At 41.4% G+C, this 24,575-nt stretch overlaps 2 protein-coding genes and 1 pseudogene across 8 annotated transcripts in view; 1 reads left to right on the top strand and 2 right to left on the bottom strand.

Moving 5' to 3' along the window:
• The window catches only part of ECD (ecdysoneless cell cycle regulator), a gene marked incomplete at both ends in the record, with an annotated part of 33,512 nt that extends 24,595 nt beyond the window's left edge, over window positions 1–8,917 (bottom strand). Inside the window, 5 exons of the mRNA XM_080693668.1 lie at window positions 960–1,152; window positions 3,586–3,764; window positions 3,874–3,961; window positions 5,997–6,114; window positions 8,713–8,917. Coding sequence (XP_080549794.1) covers window positions 960–1,152; window positions 3,586–3,764; window positions 3,874–3,961; window positions 5,997–6,114; window positions 8,713–8,917 — 783 coding nt within the window. The remainder of the gene's footprint in view (window positions 1–959; window positions 1,153–3,585; window positions 3,765–3,873; window positions 3,962–5,996; window positions 6,115–8,712) is intronic.
• Window positions 8,918–12,430: 3,513 nt separating this feature from the next.
• FAM149B1 (family with sequence similarity 149 member B1) overlaps window positions 12,431–24,575 on the top strand; it is a gene marked incomplete at both ends in the record, with an annotated part of 59,068 nt that continues 46,923 nt past the window's right edge. For 4 of the 6 annotated variants that reach the window (XM_080694261.1, XM_080694262.1, XM_080694259.1 and 1 more), the window contains 3 exons: window positions 12,440–12,486; window positions 20,390–20,494; window positions 24,199–24,328. In XM_080694261.1, the coding sequence (XP_080550387.1) occupies window positions 12,440–12,486; window positions 20,390–20,494; window positions 24,199–24,328 (282 nt within the window). Of the gene's footprint in view, window positions 12,487–20,389; window positions 20,495–24,198; window positions 24,329–24,575 lie in introns of all 6 variants that reach the window. The other 2 variants (XM_080694263.1, XM_080694264.1) reach the window with 2 other exon arrangements.
• LOC308261928 (cell division control protein 42 homolog) lies at window positions 16,217–16,769 on the bottom strand (annotated as a pseudogene). The gene has a single exon. The product of its transcript is annotated as a cell division control protein 42 homolog (transcript).

Genomic DNA, 24,575 nt, shown 5'->3' with positions numbered 1-24,575 from the left:
AACAACTTTATTGAGATATAACTCATACTATAAAATTTATCCACCCCCTACCTGTTATTTATCAGAATTGAAATTCTTAAGTCAGGCATGGTGGCCCAAGCCTATTATCCCAGTAGTTAAAAGGCTGAGTCAGGAGATTTGCAGGTTCAAGGCCAGCCTCAACAACTTAGCAAGACCCTGTTTTCAAAACAAAAAAAGAAAATAAGGTTACAGGTATAGCTCAGCAGTTGTACCCTTGGGTTCAATGCCCAGTACAACACACACACACACACACACACACACACACACACAGAGTGGGATTCTTTTTTTTGACAGCCCTGGGAATCAAACCCAAAGTCTTACACATTCTAGGCAAATGCTATAACACATCCCTATCCCATAACAATAGAATTCTTGCCAATAAGTACATTCTATGGCAGTTTCAAAGGGGTAAAGGATAAAGGATAATTATAATTTCTTTTTTAGTGTCTGTGGGGGTAGTACTGGGGGTTGAGCCCAAGGCATGGTACCTCTGAGTTATACCTCAGCCCTATTTTATTTTGAAATAGGATCTCACTAAGTTATAGAAGGCTTTGCTAAGTTGCTGACACTGGCCACAAACCTACAATTCTCCTGTCTTAGCCTCCCAAATACTGAATTACGGGCATGTACCACTACACCTGGTTAAAAATAATTCTGAATTATCTAAAAGAGATGAAATGTTTTACTGTTAAGGAAATAATTACAGAAATAGGGAAAATAAGGTAAAATTATAGCTAGGAAACAAATATAAAATGGATAGTCACGTCTCTGCTTGAAAATTTCCTCCACTGAGTGGGAGAAGAAAAGAAGAAATATATATGCATTAACTTGCTACAAGGAAACAGAGTATTTCCCTTTTTTTTCTGAAGAACAATCAAAATAATGTTTTAACTCTCTTTCCAATAAGAGAAACTAAATGACCAAGAAAGATACTTTACCGAAGCCATCACTCGTGTTTCAGGTAAGAATGTCTTAAAAATACGACAGGCTTGAAGGTCAACTGGGTCACGTAGATAAAATGCCTGGACTGCTGCGGCCACCAATCTGGGCTGCTGCTTCAGTACTGCTACTATGCCAGCTGGAAGGAAGCAGTGTGCACGATGAAGGGAGGCTTGAATTTTTTCTGGATACCTGTGATGATAAACATAATTGTTGTTATTTTATGTGTAAAGATCTAGAATTCCTATACTACTCAACTCCCCTTTAACATCTTACCTCGTCTTAGTTCATCAAGAGTGAGCAGCAAGAGCAAGAGAGGTGAAAAGAAAGATACTGTACATATGTTAAAACTGTAGAGAAGAAGAAAGGGAAGAGAGCAGGTGGAAAGAATTGAAAAACAAAGAACAGCCGGGCATGGTGGCGCACGCTTGTAATCCCCGCGCTTGGGAGGCAGAGACAGGAGGATCGCGCAGGTTCGAAGCCAGCCGCGCGCGCTGGCTTAGGAGACCCTGTTTCCAAAATGAAAATGTAAAAAATAGGTCTGGGAGTGTAGCCCGGAGGTAGAAGGGCTTCCAGGAACCCCAGTACCACCAAAAAAAAAAAAAAAAAGAAAAACAAAGAACATACCATATTTTAGGGTAAGGGTAAAATCAGAGCTTATTCCTCTAAAACTAAGACTTTTCTAAATAAAGCCTAAAGTGTTCTATATAAGTTAAAGAATCCCACAGATACATCCAGAACCAGTGAGGGGAAAAAAATCCTAAATACACTGTGCGCTTTTAGGGTTTCATTTTAAAAGGCCTCATTATTTTTTTTTTATCCAGGGATAGAGATAAAATTTAGCTGTGATACAAATAAATGCAAAAATATTGGGGCTAGATTATAATACTTTTGAATGGGAAGTAAAAGATACATCTAAGCCAGGCATAGTGGGACTACATAGGAGTACACTTGTAGTCGCACCTACATCGCTTGAGCCCAACATTACAACCCTAGCCTGGACAACATAGTGAAAGCCCTTCTCAAAAAAAAAAAAAAAAAAAAAAAATACCCAGTACTTGGGAGGCTGAGACAGAATGATTTCAGATTCACAACCAGCCTCAGCAACTTAGCAAGGCCTTCTACAACTTAATGAGACCTTGTTTCAAAATTTGAAAAAAATAAAATAGGGCTGGGGGGTATAACTCAGGAGTAGAATACCTCTGGGTTCAAACCCCAGTACCACACACACACACACACACACACACACACACACATCTATTTCTTGATTTTAAAAATCCATAAACTTGGCTGGGCATAGTGGCGCACGCTTGTAATACCCGCAATTGGGAGGCTGAGACAGGAAGATCGTGCAGGTTCGAAGCCAGCCTCAACTACTTAGTGAGGCTCTCAGCAACTTAGTGAGACCCTGTTTCAAAATAAAGAATAAAAGCTGGGTGTGGCTGGGCGTGGTGGCACATGCTTGTAATCCCCGCGCTTGGGAGGCTGAGACAAGAGGATTACACAGGTTCGAAGCCAGCCTCAGCTACTTAGGCTCTCTCAGCAACTTAGTGAGACCCTGCTTCCAAATAAAAATATAAAATAGGTCTGGGAGTATAGCCCAGAGGTAGGAAGCCTCTGGGTTCCACCCCCAGTACCACCAAAAAAAAAAAAAAAAAGCTGGGCGTGGTGGCATATGCTTGTAATCCCAACACTTGGGAGGCTGAGACAGGAGGATCACACAGGTTTGAAGCCAGCCTCAGCTACTTAAGGCTCTCAGCAACTTAGTGAGACCCTGTTTCCAAATAAAATACAAAATAGGGCTGGGAGTATAGCCCGGAGGTAGAAAACCTCTATGTTCCACCCCCAGTACCACAAAAAAAAAAAAAAAATCCATAAACTTAGCCAGATGTGGTGGCATATGATTATAATCCCAGTACTTGGGAGGCTGAGACAGGAGGATTGCAGGTTCACGGCCAACTTCAGCTACTTAGGCCTTCCGAAACTTAATGAGACCCTGTTTCCCTGTTTTAAGATAAGGAATAAAAATAGAGTTGGGGGTGTAGCTCGGCAGTAGAATGGCCCTGGGTTCAATCCCCAGGACCACAAAAAATAAAAATAAAAATAAATAAAAATGAAAAATAAAAACCCATAAACTTAACTTGCTAATCAATGTCATGAAGAGGAATACAGATAAAATTTTAAAAACTAGCATTAATCTAGGTGAATGGCATTCCACATTCAATGAAAGATCTGTATTCTCTGATCTGTCTGCAAACCAAAGGACTCCTCAATTAACTCAATTTACATTGGTGTTGAGTGATGTGTGCATATATGTCTCCACCATCTTATATCCCATTAAGATGTATGACTAAAATGCACCAATAAAAATTTTTATTTATTTATTTACTTTTTGGTGGTACTGGGGTTCCTGGAAACCCTTCTACCTCTGGGTTACACTCTCAGACCTATTTTTCTATTTTTTTTATTTGGAAACAGGGTCTCTTAAGCCAGTGAGGCTGGCTTCAAACCAGCGCGATCCTCCTGTCTCCACCTCCCAAGCGCGGGGATTACAAGTGTGCGCCACCACACCCGGCCACCAATAAAAAATTAAAAAAAAAACATTATTGGTTTTATTTTTCTTACCCTCTAATCCGTCTATTAACAGCAGCTCGTATGGATTCTGAAGCCAGAACTTTTTCTGGGTGTGCTGAAATTATATTCAATGCTTGTGGGACTGTTGGGGGTGTAATGGGTAACCAAGATTGTGCTTCAGATTTCCTTGGTGCAGAAATAATGCACAACTCTCCACGGTGGAAAAAGACCTGAAAAATGGCATATTTTCATTTTTACAGTGGGCACTGGCAAATGCTAGGTTTGATAATAATGCAGCATGATTTCATCTCTATTAACTTTCTAAACCTGGATACTTACCCTATTGGCACTATTGTCAGGATCCAGCCATTTAGGGAGATAGTCAGCAGCTTCTATTAACAAAAATTCACCATCATTGTCTTCAATCCTAATGAAAGAGAAGATCCACTTTTGCATTCCAAAAGCACATAATCTCTAGTTATCACAACAACTTGAGTCTAATACATTTTTCCCTTCATACTAGTAAATATTTGAGTATACATTTTGTGCAGATTGCTGTAAGAAAGCAAAATATATAAGATACCATTAAGCCCTAAAGGAGACTAAGATAGTAAGGAGGAGCTGAAGAAAGATGATAGAGAAAATAAGAAGAGTGCATAAATAACATTAGACAAAAATATGAAAATATATAAAGTACCACAGGGTTCCAAAAGAAAAAAATCACACATAGCCAAGATTAGAAAAACCTTTACGTAAGAAGTATTATTTGAGCTTTGGAAGATATATTAAGCCTCACTTGCATCATTTACTCTTTTATTTAAATTTTTGAATAGGTAATACACATGGTTAGTGATGCAAGTGAGGCTTGCAGAGGGCCTCACTAAGTGGCTGAGGCTGGCCAGGAACTGGTGATCCTCCCATCTCAGCCTCCCAAGTACTTGGATTACAAGTGTACGCCATCATGCCCGGCTAGAGATGTGCTTTTAAATAATCTTTCCATGTGATAAAGGAATAGGGAGAGGGAGTAAAGAATAATGATAAGTTCATAATTACTGAAGCTGAATGATGAATACATGTGGGTTCATTCTCTCAACTTTCATGCATACTTAAAGTTATAATAATAAGCCAGGCATGGTGGCACATGCTTGTAATTCCAATACTTGGGAGGCTGAGACAGGAGGATCCAGGTTTTTGGCCAGCCTCAGCTACTTAGTGAGGCCTTCTGCAACTTAGTGAGACCTTGTTTCAAAATAAAGAATAAAAAAAAAAAAATAGGGCTGGGGGTGTAGCTCAGAAGTAGAATGCTCTGGGTTCAATCAAAAAAATAAAAATTACACGCTGTGAGTATAGCTTGAAGGTAGAATGCCGTGGATTTAATCCCCAGCACCACACACACAAAAAAATATTGCAATAATAAAAAAAAATTCTACAAGTCAGGTGTGATGACACACACTTGTAATCCCAGCAAGAGACTCAGACGGGAGAATCACAGTTCACAGATAGTCTCAGCTACTGCTTAATGAGGCTCTTTGCAACTCAGTGAGACCCTGTTTCAAAATAAGGAATAAAAAAATAGGGCTGGGGGTGTAGCTCGGAGGTAGAATGTCTTTGGGTTCCATCCCTAGTACCTCAAAAAAAAATCTGAACTTTTCTTTTCCCCTTCTCTTTATTTTGTTGGAGAAGAAGTTGAATGGGTAGAAAAAGAACAGATCTGCAGGGCTGACTAGAAAAAATATAAGTGGGTAAAACACCCTCTGCTGGACACAGGCTAGAAAATTCCAGAGAACTATCAGAAGCCTTTTAAAAAACTGAATTAGAGCCGGGCGTGGTGGTGCACGCTTGTTATCCCAGCACTTGGGAGGCAGAGAGAGGAGGATAGCACAGGTTCGAAGCCAGCCTCGCTGGCTTAAGAGACCCTGTTTCCAAATAAAAATATAAAAAATAGGTGTCTGGGAATATAACCCGGAGGTAGAAGGGTTTCCAGGAATCTCAGTACCACCAAAAACAAAACAAAACATGTGTCACTTAATCCAGGCACAGTGGTAATTACACCTGTAATCTCAGTACTTGGGAGGCTGAGACAGGAAGATTGCAGGTTTGCAAACAACCTCAGCAACCTTGTAAGAAAGATCGCAGATTCACAGCACATGTGAGGCCCTCTGCAACTTAGTGAGACCCTATTTCAAAAATAAAGAATAAAAAATAGGGTTGGGGGTGTAGCCTGGAGGTAGAATGGCCCTGGGCTCCATCCACAGTACCAGAAGAAAAAAAAAAGGACTAAGGATGTAACTCAGAGGTAGAATGCCCTTTGGTTCAATCCCCAGTTTCTCAGCCTGCCTGCCTGCCTGCCCGCCCCTCCCTCCTTCCCTCCCCTCTCTCTCACACACACACACACACACACATAAACGTAGTGACTTACCTTAAAAATTTAATTGCTTTGGAATAATTAAAATAACACATACCTTGCTACTAACTCTGGAAATTCTTTTGTAATCTGCTTTATTACATAAACAATAAACCATTCATCCTCAATGTTATCCCCAAACTTTGTCATGCCATACATATGAGCGGGAACACCTCCTAAAAACAAGAGAAAAACAACTATGTAACCAGATAAATTTGTCACTGCAAATAAAAATACATATAATCATTGCATTGAGCAATCATTCATTGATTGACTATGCTCCAAGGATAATCATTGGAGCTGGGTTGAAATTCTGAACAAGATATTAGAGGCCTATTCTCAATGAGTTCAGGGACTAAAACAAGAAATCGACAACCAAGCCACCTCAAACATAACAAATACTAGGACAGAAGTATGCACTAAACATATGTGAGTATAAAAGAGGTGACGCCTCCTTTATTGCCTAGAGGAATGACCAGAGACGGACTTTTCAGAAAGACAGAACAGAGCCAGGCATGGTGGCGCACACTTGTAATCCCAGCACTTGGGAGGCTGAGACTGGAGGATCACGGTTCCCAGACAGCCTCAGCTACTCAGTGAGGCCCTCTGCAACTCACTGAGACCCTGTTTAAAAAAAAGAATAAAAAATGAGGCTGGGGTGTCACTCAGAGGTAGAATGTCCCTGAGTTCCACCCCTAGTACTGGCAAAAAAAAAAAAAAAAAAAGGCAAGAAGGAACAGAATGTGCAAAGACACAGAGGCATAACAGATATTAAAGAATATACTTTTAAGCAACCAACAGGTCAAAGAGGAAATTAGACAACTTGAGAAAAATGAGGAAATTGAGACAAATGAAATGAAAGCACAGCATATCAAGACTCATAAGATTCCGTTAAAACAGTACTAAGAGAAAAACTGATAGTGAAATATCTCAAATCAATAATCTAATTGTATCCCTCAAGGAACAAAAAAGAACAAACTAAAGCTAGTGGAAGAAGGGAAATAATAAAGACTACAAGAAAGAAAAATGAAAAAAAGTACAGAAAAAAATAATAAAACCAGGCAAGGTGGCACACATCTATAATTCTCCTACTTGGGAGTGTGAGAAAGAGGGATCTTAGGTTTGAGGACAGGCTCTGCAATTTAGCAAGACTTGCAGCAATTTAGCAAGACTGTTTCAAAATTAAAAACAGCCAGGCATGGTGGCACATCCTGGTAATTGCAGTACTTGGGAGGCTGAGACAGGAAGATCGCAGGTTCACGGCCAGCCTCACTACTTAGTGAGGCCCTCTGCAACTTAGTAGACCCTGTTTCAAAATAAAGAATAAGCCCAGCATGGTGGCACACTCTTGTAATCCCCACACTTGAGAGGCTGAGACAGGAGGATCACATGGGTTCAAAGCCAGCCTCAGCAACTTAGTGAGGCTCTCAGAAACTTATTGAGACCCTGTTTCCAAATAAAGTATAAAATAGGTCTGGGAGTATAGCCCAGAGGTAGAAAAGTGCCTGGGCTCCAACCCCAGTACCACAAAAAAAATAAAGAAAGGAAGAAAGGAAGGAAGGAAGAAAGGAAGGAAGGAAGAATATAAAAAATAGGGCCGGGAATGTAGCTCAGAGTTAGAATTCCCCTGGATTCAATCCCCAGTACTACACACACACAAAAAAAATGATAGCACAGAATATCATGTTTTGCCAGAGATCAGATCTCACACCAACAACACTGGGAGGCAATGAAGAAAACTTAAAATGCTTGTGAACTGAGCTAGCACAGTGGCATCTGTAGTCCCAGCTACTAGGAGGCTAAGGCAGGAAGGCGGCTTGAGCCCAGGAGTGTGAGACTGTCTTGAGCAACAGAGCAAGGCCTTGTCTAAAGAGAGGAGATGAAGTAGAGGAGAGGCAAGGGGAGAGAGAAAGGAGAGCTTCTCATGGACATAAGGCCCAATAAGCCAGGCAAAGCCAATCTTATATCCTCACCAAAATAACTATGTGAAACAAGGCAGCCTACTGAATACATTACCATGCGAAGGACTGAGGAACAGCAAAGGAATGATCTAGGAAGCCAGATGCCTGAACCTGTTTAGTACTTAGGCACAGTAATTAAAGTTCAAACAAGATTTAGTACACTTAGTACTAACATCAATTAGTGAATTTGTACTAAAGCTAGCTCCTAAGTCAATAACCACTAGTAAGTTTTTCTCAATATGAATTTTTTTTTGCACGGGGGGTGGGGGTGGGTGGGTACTGGGGATGGAACCCAGGGGCACTGTACCTCCAAGCTACACACCCAGCTCTATTTTTTAGTCTTTTTATTTTTATTTTCTTTCTTTATTTGTTTTTGTGGTACTGGGGTTCCTGGAAACCCTTCTACCTCCGGGCTACACTCCCAGACCCATTTTATATTTTCAATTGGAAACAGGGTCTCTCAAGCCAGCAAGGCTGGCTTCGAACCAGCGCCATCCTCCTGTCTCTCCGCCTCCCAAGCGCAGGGATTACAAGCATGCGCCACCACACCCAGCTAGTGTTTTTATTTTTAAAACAGGGTCTCACTGAGTTGCCAAGGGCCTCGCTAGGCAGCCGAGAGGCTGTCCGCAAATCACAATCCTCCAGTCTCCACCTCCCGAGTGCCGGAATTACAAGCATGTGCCACCACACCTGACCTTCTCGATAATGAGTTTTAAAAACTTTAAGAGCTTACTGAATATAAGAAGCACCACTAATCTAAAACTTGAAGATATAAATTTCCTTCTAACTATAATGAAGAATGGACTACTTTACCTTTCCCAGGTTTATAATTGAGATTAAAAGGCTGATTCTGCCAGATATAGGGGGCCAGGATAGGTGCAAACCGGGTCATTATCTTCTCAATATACTTCTGAAGAATCTCTCTGTGTTTTTCTGGGTCCCTTGATTCATCTGGTACCAGAAACAGGTAGTACTCCACAGCATCTTCCACTGTAGCAAACTTCATGTTCTTCTCCATTCTTTAAAAACTACATTTAAAATTTCAATAATATAAACCACATAGAACAATGTAGAAATTACATTCCAGCCCCTAAACTCTTCTAGATGACTTCTATTACCACTATATTCCAAAATTCTATGATCCATATATTATCATCACAGTTTTTCCCTAGACCAAATGCCACCTATAGTAATGTTTAGTTAGTATTTTTCTTTGCATCTGTGTGTATGTGCATGTAGATTGGGGGGATCGAACCCAAGGAGGTTCTACCACTGAGCCACAGCCCAAGCCCTTTTTGTTTGTTTTAGTGGGGATTGAGTCAAGGGGTATTCTACCTCCAAGCTATACCCCTCAGCCATATTTTTTATTCTTTACTTCAAAATAGGGTCTTAATAAACTGCAGAGGGTCTCACTAAGTAGCTGAGGCTGGCCACAAACCTGCCATCCTCCTGTCTCAGCCTCCCAAGTACTGGAATTACAAGTGTGTGCCACCACACTTGGCTTAACCCCAAGACTTTTTTTTTTTAAAAATCATAGTGCTGGGGTTTGAACCCAGGGGCATTATACTTCTGAGATGAACCCCTAGGTCAATTTTATTTATTTGTGAACAGGGTCTTGCTAAATTGCTGAGACCTGCTTCAAACCTGCAATCCTTCTGTCTCAGCCTCCCAAATACTGATATTACACAGTAAATGGAAATGGGTTCACAGGCATGTGCCACTATGTCTGGTTAAAAAAAAAATTTTTTTGGAAATATTCAAAAAAATATTTTGAAATAAGGTCTTGCTAAGTTGCTTTGCACTATCCTCAAACCTGCAATCCTCTTGTCTCAGCCTAAGTATTGGGATTACAGGTGTGCACCACCACTCCAAGATGAGATCTCTTTATTTTCTAAGGGTTTTTCTTACAAATAAGAGCACTAGTTTACTATTGCTGTACCAGGCAATACTTGCACTGAATGGACCACCCTAACATTTTATATTTAAAACTATGTTATTTATGCCAGGTGTGGTGGCGCATGCTTGTAATCCCCACACTTAGGAGGCTGAGACGGGTGGATCACTCAGGTTCAAAGCCAGCCTCAGCTACTTAGTGAGGCTTCCAGCAACTTAGCGAGACCCTGTTTCCAAATAAAATATAAAATAGGGCTGGGATCATAGCTCAGAGGTAGAAGGCCTCTTGGTTCCATCCCCAGTACCACCAAAAAAAAAAAAAAAAAAAAACCCTCAAAATTAGGTTAAAAGGAAACCTTGATATTACATAGTAAATGGAAACCAAGTATCACATTTCCATGCTGAGCATGGTGGCACAGGCTTGTAATCCCAGCATTCGGAAGGCTGAGAGACAAAGATAGCAGTTCGTCGCCAGCCTCAGCTACTTAGTGAGACCCTTTGTGAACTCAGTGAGACCCTGTCTCAAAATAAAGAATAAAAAGGGCTGGGGGTGTAGCTCAAAGGGAGAATGCCCCTGGGTTCCATCCCCAATACCGAAAAAAAAAAAAAATCACATTTCCAAGCCAACTAATAAGCATGTAAGAATAAAAATTTAAATGTGGCTGGGCGTGCCTGTAGTCCCACCTACTCAGTTGGCTGAGGCAGGAGCATAACTTGAGCACTGTAGTTAGGGCCCACCCTGGGCAACATAGCAAGACCCCCATCTTTTAAAAATAAATAAATAAGCCAGGCATGGTGGCACACATCTGTAATCCCAGCACTTCAGAGGCTAAGACAGAGGAGGATTTCAGGTTTGTGGATAGCCTCAGCAACTTAGTGAGTTCCTCCCAACTTAGTGAGACCATTTCAAAACAAAACAAAAATGGGGCTGGGGATGTAGAATGTCCCTAGGTTCATATCACAGTACCATAATAAACGTTTGTTCTTATATGAGCTGTGGTATGTGTAACACACTTTGAGAAACACTACACTCACGTCCCCGTTTAAATTCCAGTTCTAAGCGTGGTGGCGCACGCTTGTAATCCCTGCACTTGGGAGGCTGAGACAGGAGGATCACACAGGTTTGAAGCCAGCCTCAGCTACTTAGTGAGGCTCTCAGCAACTTAGTGAGCCCTGTTTCCAAATAAAGTATAAAATAGGTCTGGGAGTATAGCCCAGAGGTATAAAGCCTCTGGGTTCCACCCCCTGTACCACCAAAATAAATAAATAAATAAATAAATAAATAAATAAATAAATAAATTACAGTTCTGCCGCTGATTACTTGCATCATTTTGGCCACCTCACTTTCTCTTTCTGGCTCTTTTCCGGAGGATTTCATCCTCCTTAGTTGTAGGATGTAAGTGTTACACCACCATCTTTAAAATCTCTTCTGCTTTAAAATTATGTATAATTGCTCTAAAGAACAATTTCCCTGGCTCCACAGAATTTAAATCTCTCCCCTTTTACAAACATTGCCTGGCATAGAGAAATCAAAACTACAAAACATTCATGTCCTATCATCTACTCCAAAACAATTTAGCCACAATCCTTGATCCTATAACTATCTCCTAAATTGCCCCTTTTTCAAATCTCAGGGGATATACTTCTGGTATACTAAGTGGTGCTAGCTCTCTTATTTATTTATTTATTTAGCTTTGTTTTGCATCCGGTCCCGCTAGGTTGCTGAGGGCCTCGCTAAACTGCTGAGGCTGCTCAACCTGCGATCACCCTGTCTCGCTCGGCCTCCCAAGTGCTGAGATTACAGGTGTGAGCCACAGCGCCCGGCTGATAACCATTTCCCAAGCGTTTTCTATACAAATAAAAGTACTGTTTACTATCGCTGTCAGGAAGGGATGGCGCTGCACTGAATGGACCTAACGCAGCAAATCGATTCTTAAGCTTACAGAAGTAGGCTGATAAGCAACCTGCATATCTGCCCAGCCACTCACATAGTAGGCCCCAAAGGACAAACAGTAATTTTACCCACCCACCCCACAAGCGCACGCACACCCCGTCACGCAGGACTTAGCCTCCGAAATGGACTCGAGGTCTCTCAGGGCAACGCTACTGTAAAGTGAGAAACCCCGAGCACTGAAGGAGAGGCGACCAGGGCAGCCAGGGCCTGGCGGGCTCCAGGGCTTGTTCACTCAAACTGAGTTCCTGCTTCCTCCGGCAAAGCGCAGCCAGTTCCTCTTACGGTGCTCGCTCTCTCCTGCGCAGGGGGCTCCGGGACCTTCCCTCCGCCGCCGCTCGGGCTGAGAGCGGACGGAACCCAGCGCCGCCGAGCCCGCGGGACGGCCGCCAGCCGGAGCCCAGCGAGGAGGCGCGCGCGGCACCCGGAACCCGAGCGCCGCCGCCGCGGTCTCCGGGGGAGCCATTTGAAAGGGCCCCTGCGTCACTTCCGCCCGGGGGGGAAGCGGGAAGCCGGAGGACTGGAGAGGTGGGAACCCGGAGGAGGTGGTGGTGCGGCGTCTAGGCGACCGGGCGAGACGTGGCCGGTAGGTGGCGGCAGGGGGCCGGGCCGGAGCCGGCGGGAGGGCCAGGCCCGGAGGCCCCCACGCTGGCGTACCCGCCCGGGCCGCGGCTGAGGAGGAGGAGGAGGAGGAGGATGATCTCCAGATACACCCGGAAAGCCGTGCCACAGAGCCTGGAGCTGTGAGTGCACTGCGCAGCCACCCCAGCCCGGGCCAAGGGAGGCTGAGGCGGGCCGCGCGCGCTCCGGGGCCCTCCTCGACCCCTCTTCACTCCCTTCCTTTCCCAAAGCCAGAGGAAGGAATTCTTTGCAATTCGCTCCTCCCATCTCTGGTGGACGCTGCCCCTTGTCCCTCCATCTCCAGCTGAGGGCATATCGCGTGTACTAAGACGTGGCCCTTTTGAGCTGTGCTAGTTGAATTTACGGACTTGGGTCTGTGAAGGCATTGGTAGTCACTGCAGTATTTCAGGCCCCAGTTATTAATAGCCAATTGTTACAAGAAAGTTGACTACATCTAATGCCGGGTGCCGTGCAAAGCTCTTTGCATGCATTACTACTCCACTTAATCCTATCAGCAAGGATATCAGATTGAGGCTATTTTGCACATTGGGCAGATAAAGATCCCAGATTATACAAAATATTACCCAGCCAATAATTGGTGGTGCTGAGAGGTAAAAACCTGGTGCGGATCTGATTCTGAAGCCTGGGGTTATAATCATTACACATTCTGCCTCACCGCCTCTGCAATTAAGCATCAGAATGAAAAGAATATTTTATTTTGAAACTTTAGAAAACACTTATTTCTGCCTTAGAGTCCACCTCGTACCCTTAGTAAAGTGTTGTAATTTGGCAAGAAAATAAGCCTTATCTTTACTCATACTTTCAAAAGGACTTTCATTTTTTAATCTTTATAACAACTGCATAAGATGGATATGATTATCTTCAGTTTTTCAGAAGATAAAATTATATCAGGTAGCACTTGTAATCCCTGCGTTTAGGGGCTGAAACAGGAGGATTGCAGGTTGGAGGCCAGCCTCAGCAACTTAGTTAGACCATTAGCAACTTAAGGAGACTGTGTTTCAAAATAAAAAGTAAAAAGGGCTCACAGCCAGGTATGGTGGTACATGCCTATAACCCCCGTACTTGGGAAACTGAGATGGGAGTTCAAGGACAGCTTCAGCAACAGAGAGAGACTCTCAGTGACCTACTGAGACTCTATTTCAAAACAAAAAATAATAAAGGGAGCTGGGCATGGTGGCGCACACTTGTAATCCCAGTACTTGGGTGGCTGAGACAAGAGGATCGCAGATTTGCAGCCAGCCTCAGCTACTTAGGTCCTCCACAACTTAGACCCTGCTTCAAAATAGAGAATAAAAATAGGGCTAGGAGTTTAGCTCAGAGGTAGAAAGCCGCTGGGTTCAATCCCCAGTACCACAAAATGTAAATAAATAAATAAAAAATTAAAAAGGGCTGAAGGATAGCCCTTTTTGAACCTTGGGTTCAATCCTCAATGTCCCCTCCCCCCCCACACACACACATACCTCAAGGTGTCACTTGGAAGTAGAATGCTCCGTGCATTCAACAATCCCTAGCAGAAAAAAGAAGAAAAGGAAAGGAGAAAGTAACTATGAACCAAGTGTGGTGGTGTACTCCTGTAATCCTGGTATTTGGGAGGCTGAGACAGGAGGATTGTAGTTTTGAGGCCAGCCTCAGCAATTTAGACCCTGTTTCAAAAACAAAAAATAAAAAAGGTAGGGATGTAGCTTAGAGGTAGAATGTTCCTGGGTTTAATCACCAATAACACACACACACACACACACACACACACACACACACACACACACGAAAAATGGAAAAAAAGGGAAGAAAGGAAGAAATTATGTCAAAAATCTTATACATTTTAAGATCATATAGCCAGGATTTGAGCCTGTACTTTTAAAATCCAAATTCCAATTTCTTTTCCTCCATTGAGTTATGTAATTTTAGCAGCATACACATATTTATTAAATACTAACTACACATGATAATAGCAAGCATATTTTAAGTTCCCCCTCGGTTTCTGATTGGGCTTTTTTTTAGCCATGTAAATTTTAGGCAAATTACCAAATCTCTGCACTTCATTTCTATAATATAGGAATAAGACCTTATCTAACTGCATATCTAAAGTGCATAGAACCTAGCCGGGTGTGGTGGCACACGCTTGTAATCCCAGTACTTGGAAGGCTGAGACAGGAGGATTGCGCAGGTTCGAAGCCAGCCTCAGCTACTTAGTGAGACTCTCAGTAACTTAGTGAGACCCTTTTTTCCAAATAAAATATAAAAATAGGTCTGGGAGTATAGCCCAGAAGTAGAAAGCCTCTGGGTTCTACTCCCAGTACCATGAAAAAAAAATAAAAAATAAAGTACATAGGACTTGACATGTAACATGTTCTCAGTAAATGGTAATCTCCTTGTCACTATCCACCTTTACTTGGTCCGATAGATATACAAAGAAAAGCCGGGCATAGTGGCACACGTTTGTAATCACAGCATTTGGGAGGCTGAGATAGGAGGATCGCAGTTCACAGACAGCCTCAGCTACTTAGTGAGGCTCTTTGCAACTCAGTGTGACCCTGTTTCAAAATAAAGAATAAAAAATAGGGTTGGGGGTGTTGCTCTAAGGTAGAATGCCCCTGGGTTCCATCCCCAGTACCAAAAAAAAAAAAAAAGATATACAAAGAAAGTAAGCTGGTATGGTAGTGCACATTTGTAATCCCGTACTTGGGAGGATCGCAGGTTTGCAGCCTACCTCAACTACTTAGTGAGACTCTGTTTCAAAATAAAGAATAAAAAATATGACTGGGGATGTAGCTCAGGTAGAATGCCCCTGTCCAGTCCCCAGTACCAAACACACACACACACCAAAAACAAAACAAACAAACAAACAAAAAAAAAAACCATAAGTCGAAAACCTCTCCTTGCCTTTCAAAGGCTTACCATATATTAAGGAATTGTGTGTGTGTGTGTGTGTGTGTGTGTGTGTGTGTGTGTGTGTGTGTAATTTTGGAAAGTGAAAATTTTTGAATTACAAACTCAGTTCATTTGGTGTATTTCAAAAGGTGCAATACTTTTCTTCATTTAGTCAGTGAAAGAAGTTGGTAATTAACTCCCCCCACAAAAAAAATCAGCAAATGGCAAATTTCCTGAAAGTCACAGTCATGTAGAGTGCATCCTAGAAAAGAAGAAGGGCAAAACAGCTTCCACTCACTTTCATGAGTTTCATCAAACACTGGATCTACTGTATCTACGACGCAAGGGTGAAGAGAAAAGGCAACTTTCAAAAAGGAGTATATCCTCCTTCCTAAGAGCACCAGGTGGGGAACACATTTTCTAACTAGATCTAGGAGGTGGAATGTGGAGTCAATCTGTCCTCCTCACCAATGAGATGTCCACTGGTTAATGAATTAAAAGTAAAACAAGACTAACCTACACACACACACACACACACACACACACACACACACACACACACTAAAAGAGAGAAGAAAAAAAAAAAGCCCTAGGATGTCCCAGATTATTTTCCAGAATGGAACCATGGATCAGCTTCAACAATTCAGGTTAGTTCGTTACAGAGTCATCACAAGCATGCCTTGCTCTTGAACAAGCAAAAAGCTTTTCTGAAACAACAAAACAAAAATTAGTACTGATCACTTTTCTGACAATGCACAATTACTCAAAATTAACAGTTATTGGGAGGGCAGGATAGGGGGCCATACCTATGGACCTTGTCTCACACGAGCACATGTGATTCAGTGCAGGGCATTTGTCATTATTGCAGGAACAAATTTTAATTTTTAATCTTTAGTTTGACCTAAACATTGCTTTTAGTATGATGCCAACACCAGGTGTGTAGATATGGCTCTGGAGAGATATTCACAGCAGAACACACCTGCGTCTCTTCTTCAGTTCTGGAGGCTCCAGAACAGCCAATATTGCTTTGTCAAACATATTCTTTAGGCCTTTCTCTGTGAGTACAAAACACTCCACAAACCTGACAGTCTTCAGATTGCAAGCTAGCATTTCAGCAGTCCCTGGAGTGATACACTTCTGTTAGTTCTTGGCAAGTGTCTAAGTAGTAAAGAGGTCGTCTCTGAGATCATTCTGGGTCCCAAAATGCAAGAAAGGAGTCTTTGGATAGTGGTGAGTTATCTCAGGCACCCACTTTGCTTTCACATTTTCAAATGAGGAAGGAGAGACCACTGAAAAACAGACTAGAAATACATCTGTTTGTGAATAACTCAGCAGTTGTAATCTGTCGTAATCCTCTTGACAGTATCAGAAAGTCTAAGAGTATATGGCTCTCCACCAATCATAACTGTGACTGCATAGTTATCAAAAACAGTTGGTACATATTCAGATGGAAATTTGTTGTGTAGAATATCAGGAGGCATGTTTTACCAATAGCACCATCACCCACACAATGCATCACAAAAATAGTTTTGTATCCACTTTAAATGTTTCAAATTTGATGGTGACTTCAGCATCATCTCCACCAAGGCATTGCGCAGCCAGAAATAGAATATTTGCACAGCAGCATTTCAGGTAATAAGAGCTTTAGAAACTGGGATGAAAATTCAGTGATTTCACAGTAAAGTATATAGGGTTTAGCTTAAAATCTGCTTTTATCATTTCAAGCATCTGAGAGTTTTAGAAAGAAACTCTTTACAAAAAGAATGTTAGCCAGGCATGGTGGCACACACCTGTAATCCCAGTACTTAAGGATCACAGGTTTGAAGCCAGCCTCAGCAACGTAGTGAGACCCGCAACAATTTAGTGAGACCCTGTTTCAAAACAAAACAACAACAACAAAAAAGATATCGACCAACACTTAGTATACCAAAGGCATATACCCCTTATACTTGAAAAGGGGCAAATTAGTGATGATAGTTATGGGATCGAGGACTGTGGGCAAATTATTAGAGGGTGAGTTGATAGCACATGATTGCTCTGTAGTTTTGATTTCCCTATGACAGATAATGTAGAAGGGTAGAGATTTAAATTCTGTGGAGCCAGGTAAATTGTTCTTTACAATATATAAATAAAATAAATTGTAATTTATAAATTATATAACTTATAATTTATAAATAACAACCTAGAGGACTTCCAGGTTATACCCCCAATCCTATTTTTATTATTTGGAAACAAAGTTTTACTAAGTTACTGAGACTGTCTTTGAACCTGCAATCCTCCTGTCTCAGTGTCCTAAGCATTGAGATTACAAGCAGGCACCACCATGCCTGGATTTAAAAAGAATGTTTTTACTAGACATTTAATGGACTAGAATTATTGACCTAGGATGATACACTAGTCTTTTTTTCTTTTTCTTTTTTTGTCTCTGGATTGTCTGGGGAGCAGGGGTAAGGGGACTGGGGACTGAACCCAGTGACATTCTACTTCTGAACTACACCCCAGGCCTATTTTTTATTTCGAAGAACCTCACTAAGTTGCTGAAGCTAGTTTCGAACCTGGAATACTTCTGTGTCAACTTCCCAAGAAGTGGGATTATAGACATTTGCCACCATATCCAGGTATACTACTTATTTTTTATTCTTAGTTTGATAATTCCAAAAGATGGTCTCCAACTGGAGTCACAATGAATAATGAAGATAAACTACGTAAAAATTCGAGTAAATTATAAGGGAAAAAAAATTTTTTTTTTTTTTTTTTTTTGCGGGTCTGGGGATAGAACCCAGGGGCATTTAACCTCCAAGCTACACCCCCTGCCCTATTTTTTATTCTTTATTTTGAAACCGGGTCTCACTGAGTTGCAGAGAGCCTCACTAAGTAGTTGAGGCTGTCTGCGAACCGTGATCCTCCAGGTCTCAGCCTCCCAAATGCTGGGATTACAAGCGTGTGCCACCACGCCCGGCTTAAAAGGAAATTTTACTATAGATGCAACAGTGATAATCTACTTTGAAGCAGTAACTTTAGTCTTCTTCCTAACAGTTACAAACTATAGATGTTGAAAAGTTTGGGAAACATGATTTTCAAAATACAGCTTGCTGGGCATGGTAGTGCTTGCCTGTAATCCAAATACTTTGGAGCCTGAGAAAGGAGGATCAGAGATTTGAGGACAGCCTCAGCAACATAATGAGACTTACAGCAACCTAGCTGCTTCAAAACAAACAAACAAAAATTAAAAGAAGACTGCAGGTATAGCTTGAAGGTAGAATGTCTCTGGGTTCAATCCACAGTACCTCCACACAATCACAAATATAGCTTAATATCTTTAAATGAAAAATTCTCAACATGAACATGCAGAGATTATAATGCACCCATCACCCACATTCAACCGTTTTTGATAAATTTTAATATATTTGCTTCACTTACCTTCTTTCTCTTTTAGTTTCTCTCTGAAATAAGGAAAGCAAAACCCCAGGCACAATAATTTCATCCATATGTATATCATCTGCATCTCTAAAAACTGTGGATACTTTCTCATGTGACCACAATGCTATTATCTATTTTAATAATATGTATTTGTTATTATCAAATTGTCCCTTCATACATTTCCCTGGCAAATTAAAAAATCTTAATTTTCTATTTAATATTCCTATCACTTTCCCAAAAACAACTCTAAGTTGTAGGATCAATGTATGAGAGAAGTACAGATAGCTCTGCACAAATCTGTCTCCACCATAAGGGGAAAACTTTGAAGTGTAAATTCTACTGACTGGGCCGTTAGCTTTAACTTTATATACAAAAGTGGTACAATCCACTAAAATCTCAGCCTATTCACTTCCTCTGACAGGTCACGGAGCCAAACTGCTTCCATATTTTTATAATTAAAAATATCTATGAACCAGGCATGGTGGCGCACACTTGTAATCCCAGCCCCTGGGTTCTGTCACCAGTACTGAAAAAAAGGAAGGAAGGAATTCCAGAACAGCAAGGTCAAATAGAAATATGTAAGCCACATATGTCATTTTACATTTTCAAGTGGTCACATCAAAAAAGAAAAACAGATGAAAAATGTTTTTGCTCTCTCTTGAAATTATATACAAGTTGTAAAAATAATAGATGAAGTCCCATGAACTCTTCATCCAGCTTCCCCCAATGATGACATCTTAGGTAACTGTAATACAATTTCAAAGCCAGGAAACTGACATTGGTACAATACAGTTAACTAGACTACAGACCTTATTGAGGTTACACCAGATATCCACTGTGTGTGTGTGTGTGCGCGCGTGCACATATTTCTATGCTATCTGCTCCCACTTACAGATTGTTGTAACTGCCACTACAGTCAAGATAAGTATCTGTTTTACTGCCACCAAGGAACTTCCTTGTGTGATTCCTTTTATTCATATTCACTGTGGCAGCTACGAATGTGTTCTCCATCTCTTTTGATTTATTACTGGTGAATGTTATATAAGTGGAGTCCTAGAGTACCTTTTGTGATTGGCTCTAGCTTTTTTCTCTAAGCATGATGCCCTTGAGATCCATCCGGGTTGTTGCCTGTATCAGTAATTCACTTCTGCCTGGCACCATGGTATACACCTGTAATCCCAGTACTTCAAAGGCTGAGACAGGAGGATCCCAGGTAAAAGGCCAGCCTCAGCAACCTGTTCCCAAATAAAAAATAAAATAGGGCTGGAGGTAGAATGCCTCTGGGTTCAATCCCTAGTATCCACCAAAAAAATTTTTTTCTACTAGGCATGGTGTGCATACCTATAATCCCAGTACTTGGGAGGCTGAGATAGGAGGATCACAGGCTCAAGGCAGCCTCAGCAATTTAGTGAGAACCTCAGCAACTTAATAAGACCCTGTTTTAAACTAAAAAATAAAACAATACTGGGGGTATAGTTCAGTGGTAGAATGCCCCTAGGTTTGATCCCTAGTATCCCCCCACCCCCTTATACATACACAACACAAAACAGGTAATTTGAATGAGCCACATTTTAACTGCTAGTGTCTGGTGGCTATTGCATTGGACAGCACAGCTCCAGAGTGGCAGGAATTACATGACTAACTTCAAGATCAAATTATTTAAAATGTATTTATTTTCTCTTTATAGAAAGTAAAACTTTGTTTTATCTTTAACAGGAAAGGAATAACAAAACATGCTTTTAATCATCGTCCCCTTCCAGAGCAACTGGATGAAATTTCCTCCGCTAATGACAGCCATGAAAAAGACATAAGTTCCCAAAGGTAATAACACAAGTCCACTTCTTTTCTTGTTGTTATTGCATGTGTTAGTGGCAAAGATTCTGCTTTTTTTGTGTCGAGTCTATGCTGATGAAACTAATTTTTATCAATTTAAGAGGTTAAGGCAAGAGCAATGCTTGAGCCCAGAGTCCAAGGCCAGACTGGGCAACATAGTGATACCTCATCTCAAAAAAAAAATGTTTTCAGCATCCTTACATATTCATTATGGGATAGATAATGGCAACATCATACTTATTTTATAACCTTTAGAAATAGTATTATGAAGCTGGGCGTGGTTGGCACACTTGTAATCCTAGTCCTTGGGAGGCTGAGACAGGAGGATCACAGATTCAGAGCCAGCCTCTGCAACTTAGGGAGGCTCTCAGTATCCTAGTGAGACCCTATTTCCAAATAAGAAATAAAATTGGTCTGGGGGTATAGTTTGGAGATAGAATTCCTCTGGGTTCAATCCCCAGTACCAATAAAAGAAAAGAAAAAGAAATAGTATAAAGAAGTAGTTAATGTAAAGTGAGGAGTTATTCAGTGTCTGTTTTTTAATTCTAGTCCTACCAATTACTAGCTGAGTAAGATTGGGCAAATGTCTTACTTGATAACCTATCTCTCATAGGGTATTGTGAATATAAGTTAGAGTATGTAAAACCTGATGTAGCAAATGCTGAGTAAAAACTACAGTTGTTATTTAAGGAGGAGACTAGCCGAGTGTGTTGGCGCACGCCTGTAATCCCCGTGCTTGGGAAGTGGAGACAGGAGGATCACGCAGGTTCAAAGCCAGCTGCGCTGGTTTAAAAGACCCTGTTTCCAAAGAAAACATAAAATAGGTCTGGAAGTGTAGCCCGGAGGTAGAAGGGTTTCCAGGAATGCCAGTATCACCAAAAAATAAAAAAATAAAGAGGAGACTAATTTCAAATGGGATTCTAAGAAGCAATGTGTTATCAATGAGAAATTTTGTACTTAGTCATGCACTTGGGAGGCTGATACAGGAGGATCAGAGGTTTGAGGACAGAGTAAGGAAGTAGTGAATCATCACTTAGCATCAAATGATACAATAGCCAGGCATGTTAGCACGTTTGTAATCCCAGTACTTGAGAGGAGACTGAAACAGGAGGATCATAGGTTTACAGTAAGCCTCAGAAACTTAGTGAGGTTCTCTACAACCTAATGAGACCCTGTTTCATAATAAAAGAAGAATAGCCAGGCGTGGTGGCGCACTCTTGTAATCCCCGCGCTTGGGAGGCAGAGACAGGAGGATCGTGCAGGTTCAAAGCCAGCCGTGTTGGCTTAAGAGACCCTGTTTCCAAATAAAAATATAAAATAGGTCTGGGAGTGTAGCCCGGAGGTAGAAGGGCTTCCAGGAACCCCAGTACCACCAAAAAAATAAATAAATAAAAAATCAAAGAAGAATAAAATTGGGCTGGAGGTGTAGTTCAGAGGTAGAATGCCCCTGTGTTCTACTCCCAGCACCACAAAATTAAAATAGGGCTGAGGGTGTAGCTCAGAGGTATAATCCCCAGTACCAAAAAAAATATTATTTCGTCATAAAATCAAAACCTTGAGCCTGATATGGTGACGCATGCTTCTAATCCTAGTGCTTGGGAGGGTGAGACAGGAGGATCACAGTTTCTCAGACAGCCTCAGCTATTTAGTGAAGGCCTTCACAACTTTGTGAGGCCTTGTTTCAAAATAAAAGAATAAGCCTGGCACACAGGAAGTAGACAGGAGAATCACAGGTTCAAAGCCAGCCTTGGCAACATAGCAAGGCTCTCAGAAACCTAGTGAGACCCTGTTTCCAAATAAAGAAACAAAAAATAGGGATAGGGGTGTGGCTCAGAGGTAAAATGTCCCTGGGTTCAATTCCCAGTCCCGCAAAAAATAAATAAATAAATAAATAAATAAATAAATAAATACCTTAAAAACTCATATTCTTTGCTTTTTTTTCTTGAGAGGCTAAGAATGGAGGATAGCAGATTCAAAGCAATTAACAGCATAGCGAGGTTCTCAGAAACCTAGTAAGACCCTGTTCTAAATTAAAAAAAAAAAAAAATGGGCTGGGGGCATAGCTTGGAGGTAGAATGCCTCTAGGTTCAATCCCCAGTACCCAAAGAAAAAAGAATAAAAAATAAGGCTGGGGGTGTGTAGCTCAGTAGTAGAATGCACCTGGGTTCAATTCCCAGTACCAAAAAATAAAATATAAATAAGTAAAATCAAAACCTTAAAAACTCATAATCTGCCGGGCATGGTGGCAGGTGGGAGGCGGAGACAGGAGGCGTGGTGGCAGGCGGGAGACAGAGGATCATGCAGGTTTGAAGCCAGCCAGGCTGGCTTAAGAGACCCTGTTTCCAAATAAAAATATAAAAATAGGTCTGGGAGTGTAGCCCGGAGCCGGAGGTAGAAGGGTTTCCAAGAACCCCAGTACCACCAAAAAAAAAAAAAAAAAAAAAAACAACTCATATTCTTTGCTTTTTTTTCTTTTTCTTTTGTGTACCAGGAATTGAACCCAGGGGTATTCTACTTCAAAGATACATCCCCAGCCCTATTTTTATTCTTTATTTTGAAACAGTCTCACTAAGTTGTGGAGAGCCTCACTAAGTAGGTGAGGCTGGCCATGAACCTACTACAATCCTCCTGTCTCAACTTCCTCTCATGTACTGGGATTAAAGGCATATACCACCACTTCCAGCATTTTTGGCTTTTTAAATAGAATTGAGTTCTGTATCACCTATCCCAGGTAGTAGCAAAGACAAAATGAGATTAACATCTATAAAAGTACTTGGTAAACTGTAAAACTCCATGCAAACTAAGGTACTACTATTTCTGAAATATCTTTAATTTTCAAGAGTATATGTTGTAGGTGGAATAATAAAGTATTTGTTATAAACTATGGCTACAGTTATTTAGAATGGCTGTCACCAATTTTATAGAAATTAAGTAGGACTCCTTTTCCTTCTTTTTCCTTCTCTCTTTCTTTCTTTCTTTCTTTCTTTCTTTCTTTCTTTCTTTCTTTCTTTCTTTTTGGTACTGGAAATTGAACCCGGGTCATTCTACCTCTAATATATACCCCAATGCAATATTTTTTTGTTTGTATGGTACTAAAGGGTGGAACCCAGGGGCTTTCTACCTCCAGACTACACCCTGAGCCCTATTTAATAATTTATTTTGGAAACAGTCTCACTACGTTTCTGAGACCTCACTAAGTAGCTGAGGCTGGCTTCAAACCCGTGTGATCCTCCTGTCTCAGCCTCCCAAGAGCTGGGGTTAAAAGCATGTGCCACCATGCCTGGCTTACCCAGTGTAATTTTACTTCTTATTTGGAAATAAAGGTCTTGCTAGGTTGAGGAGAGACTCACTACTTGCTGAGGCTGTCCTGAAACCTATGATCCTCCTGTTTCAGCCTCCCAAGTACTGGGATTATAGGCATGCACCACAATGCCCACCCCCTCCCTTTTAGTTGAAACGGGGTCTCCATAAGTTGCTGAGAATTAAGTTGCTGAGACTGTCCTCAAATCTGCAATCCTCCTATCTCAGCCTCCTAATTATAAGCATACACCACCATGCCTGCCTCAGGGTTTTTCATGGATATATTTGTACTCATGCTTATTACTTCATGAGTTACTGAGTATTTAATGCTAAAGAAACTGGAGAAAATATGAGAATTTTCTTTTTTCTCTCTTCCCAAATTGTGCATTTAGTGAGTCTGACATTACCCAAGAATCACCTTTTACATCAACAAACACTGGGAATTCAAGGTCTGCTTTTCCAAGTTACACAGGCACTGGGATCTCTACAGAAGGCAGCTCGGACTTCTCCTGGGGATATGGTGTGAGTTGTATGTTATCGGTCTGATGGAGTTCTTTTTTTAATATACTTTATTGGTGCACTGCAGTCTCACCTCATAATGTAGTTCACAGTGATAGTGACGTACATGCACACAGCACTGGGTGAGTTTTCCCTGGCTCCCTCCCCGCTCCCCTAGTCTGATGGGTTTCTTGGGAGACTATTCTGAGAGTCAGGATTTGTCTGGATATTTCATTCCCTCAGTCTCCTGCATTGTCTCCTTCCACTTATT

This window comes from Muscardinus avellanarius, assembly GCF_963383645.1.
Source record: "Muscardinus avellanarius genome assembly, chromosome: 4".
NCBI lineage: Eukaryota > Metazoa > Chordata > Mammalia > Rodentia > Gliridae > Muscardinus > Muscardinus avellanarius.
Note: the sequence above shows the minus strand (reverse complement) of the source record. Positions and strands in the feature narration are given on the sequence as shown.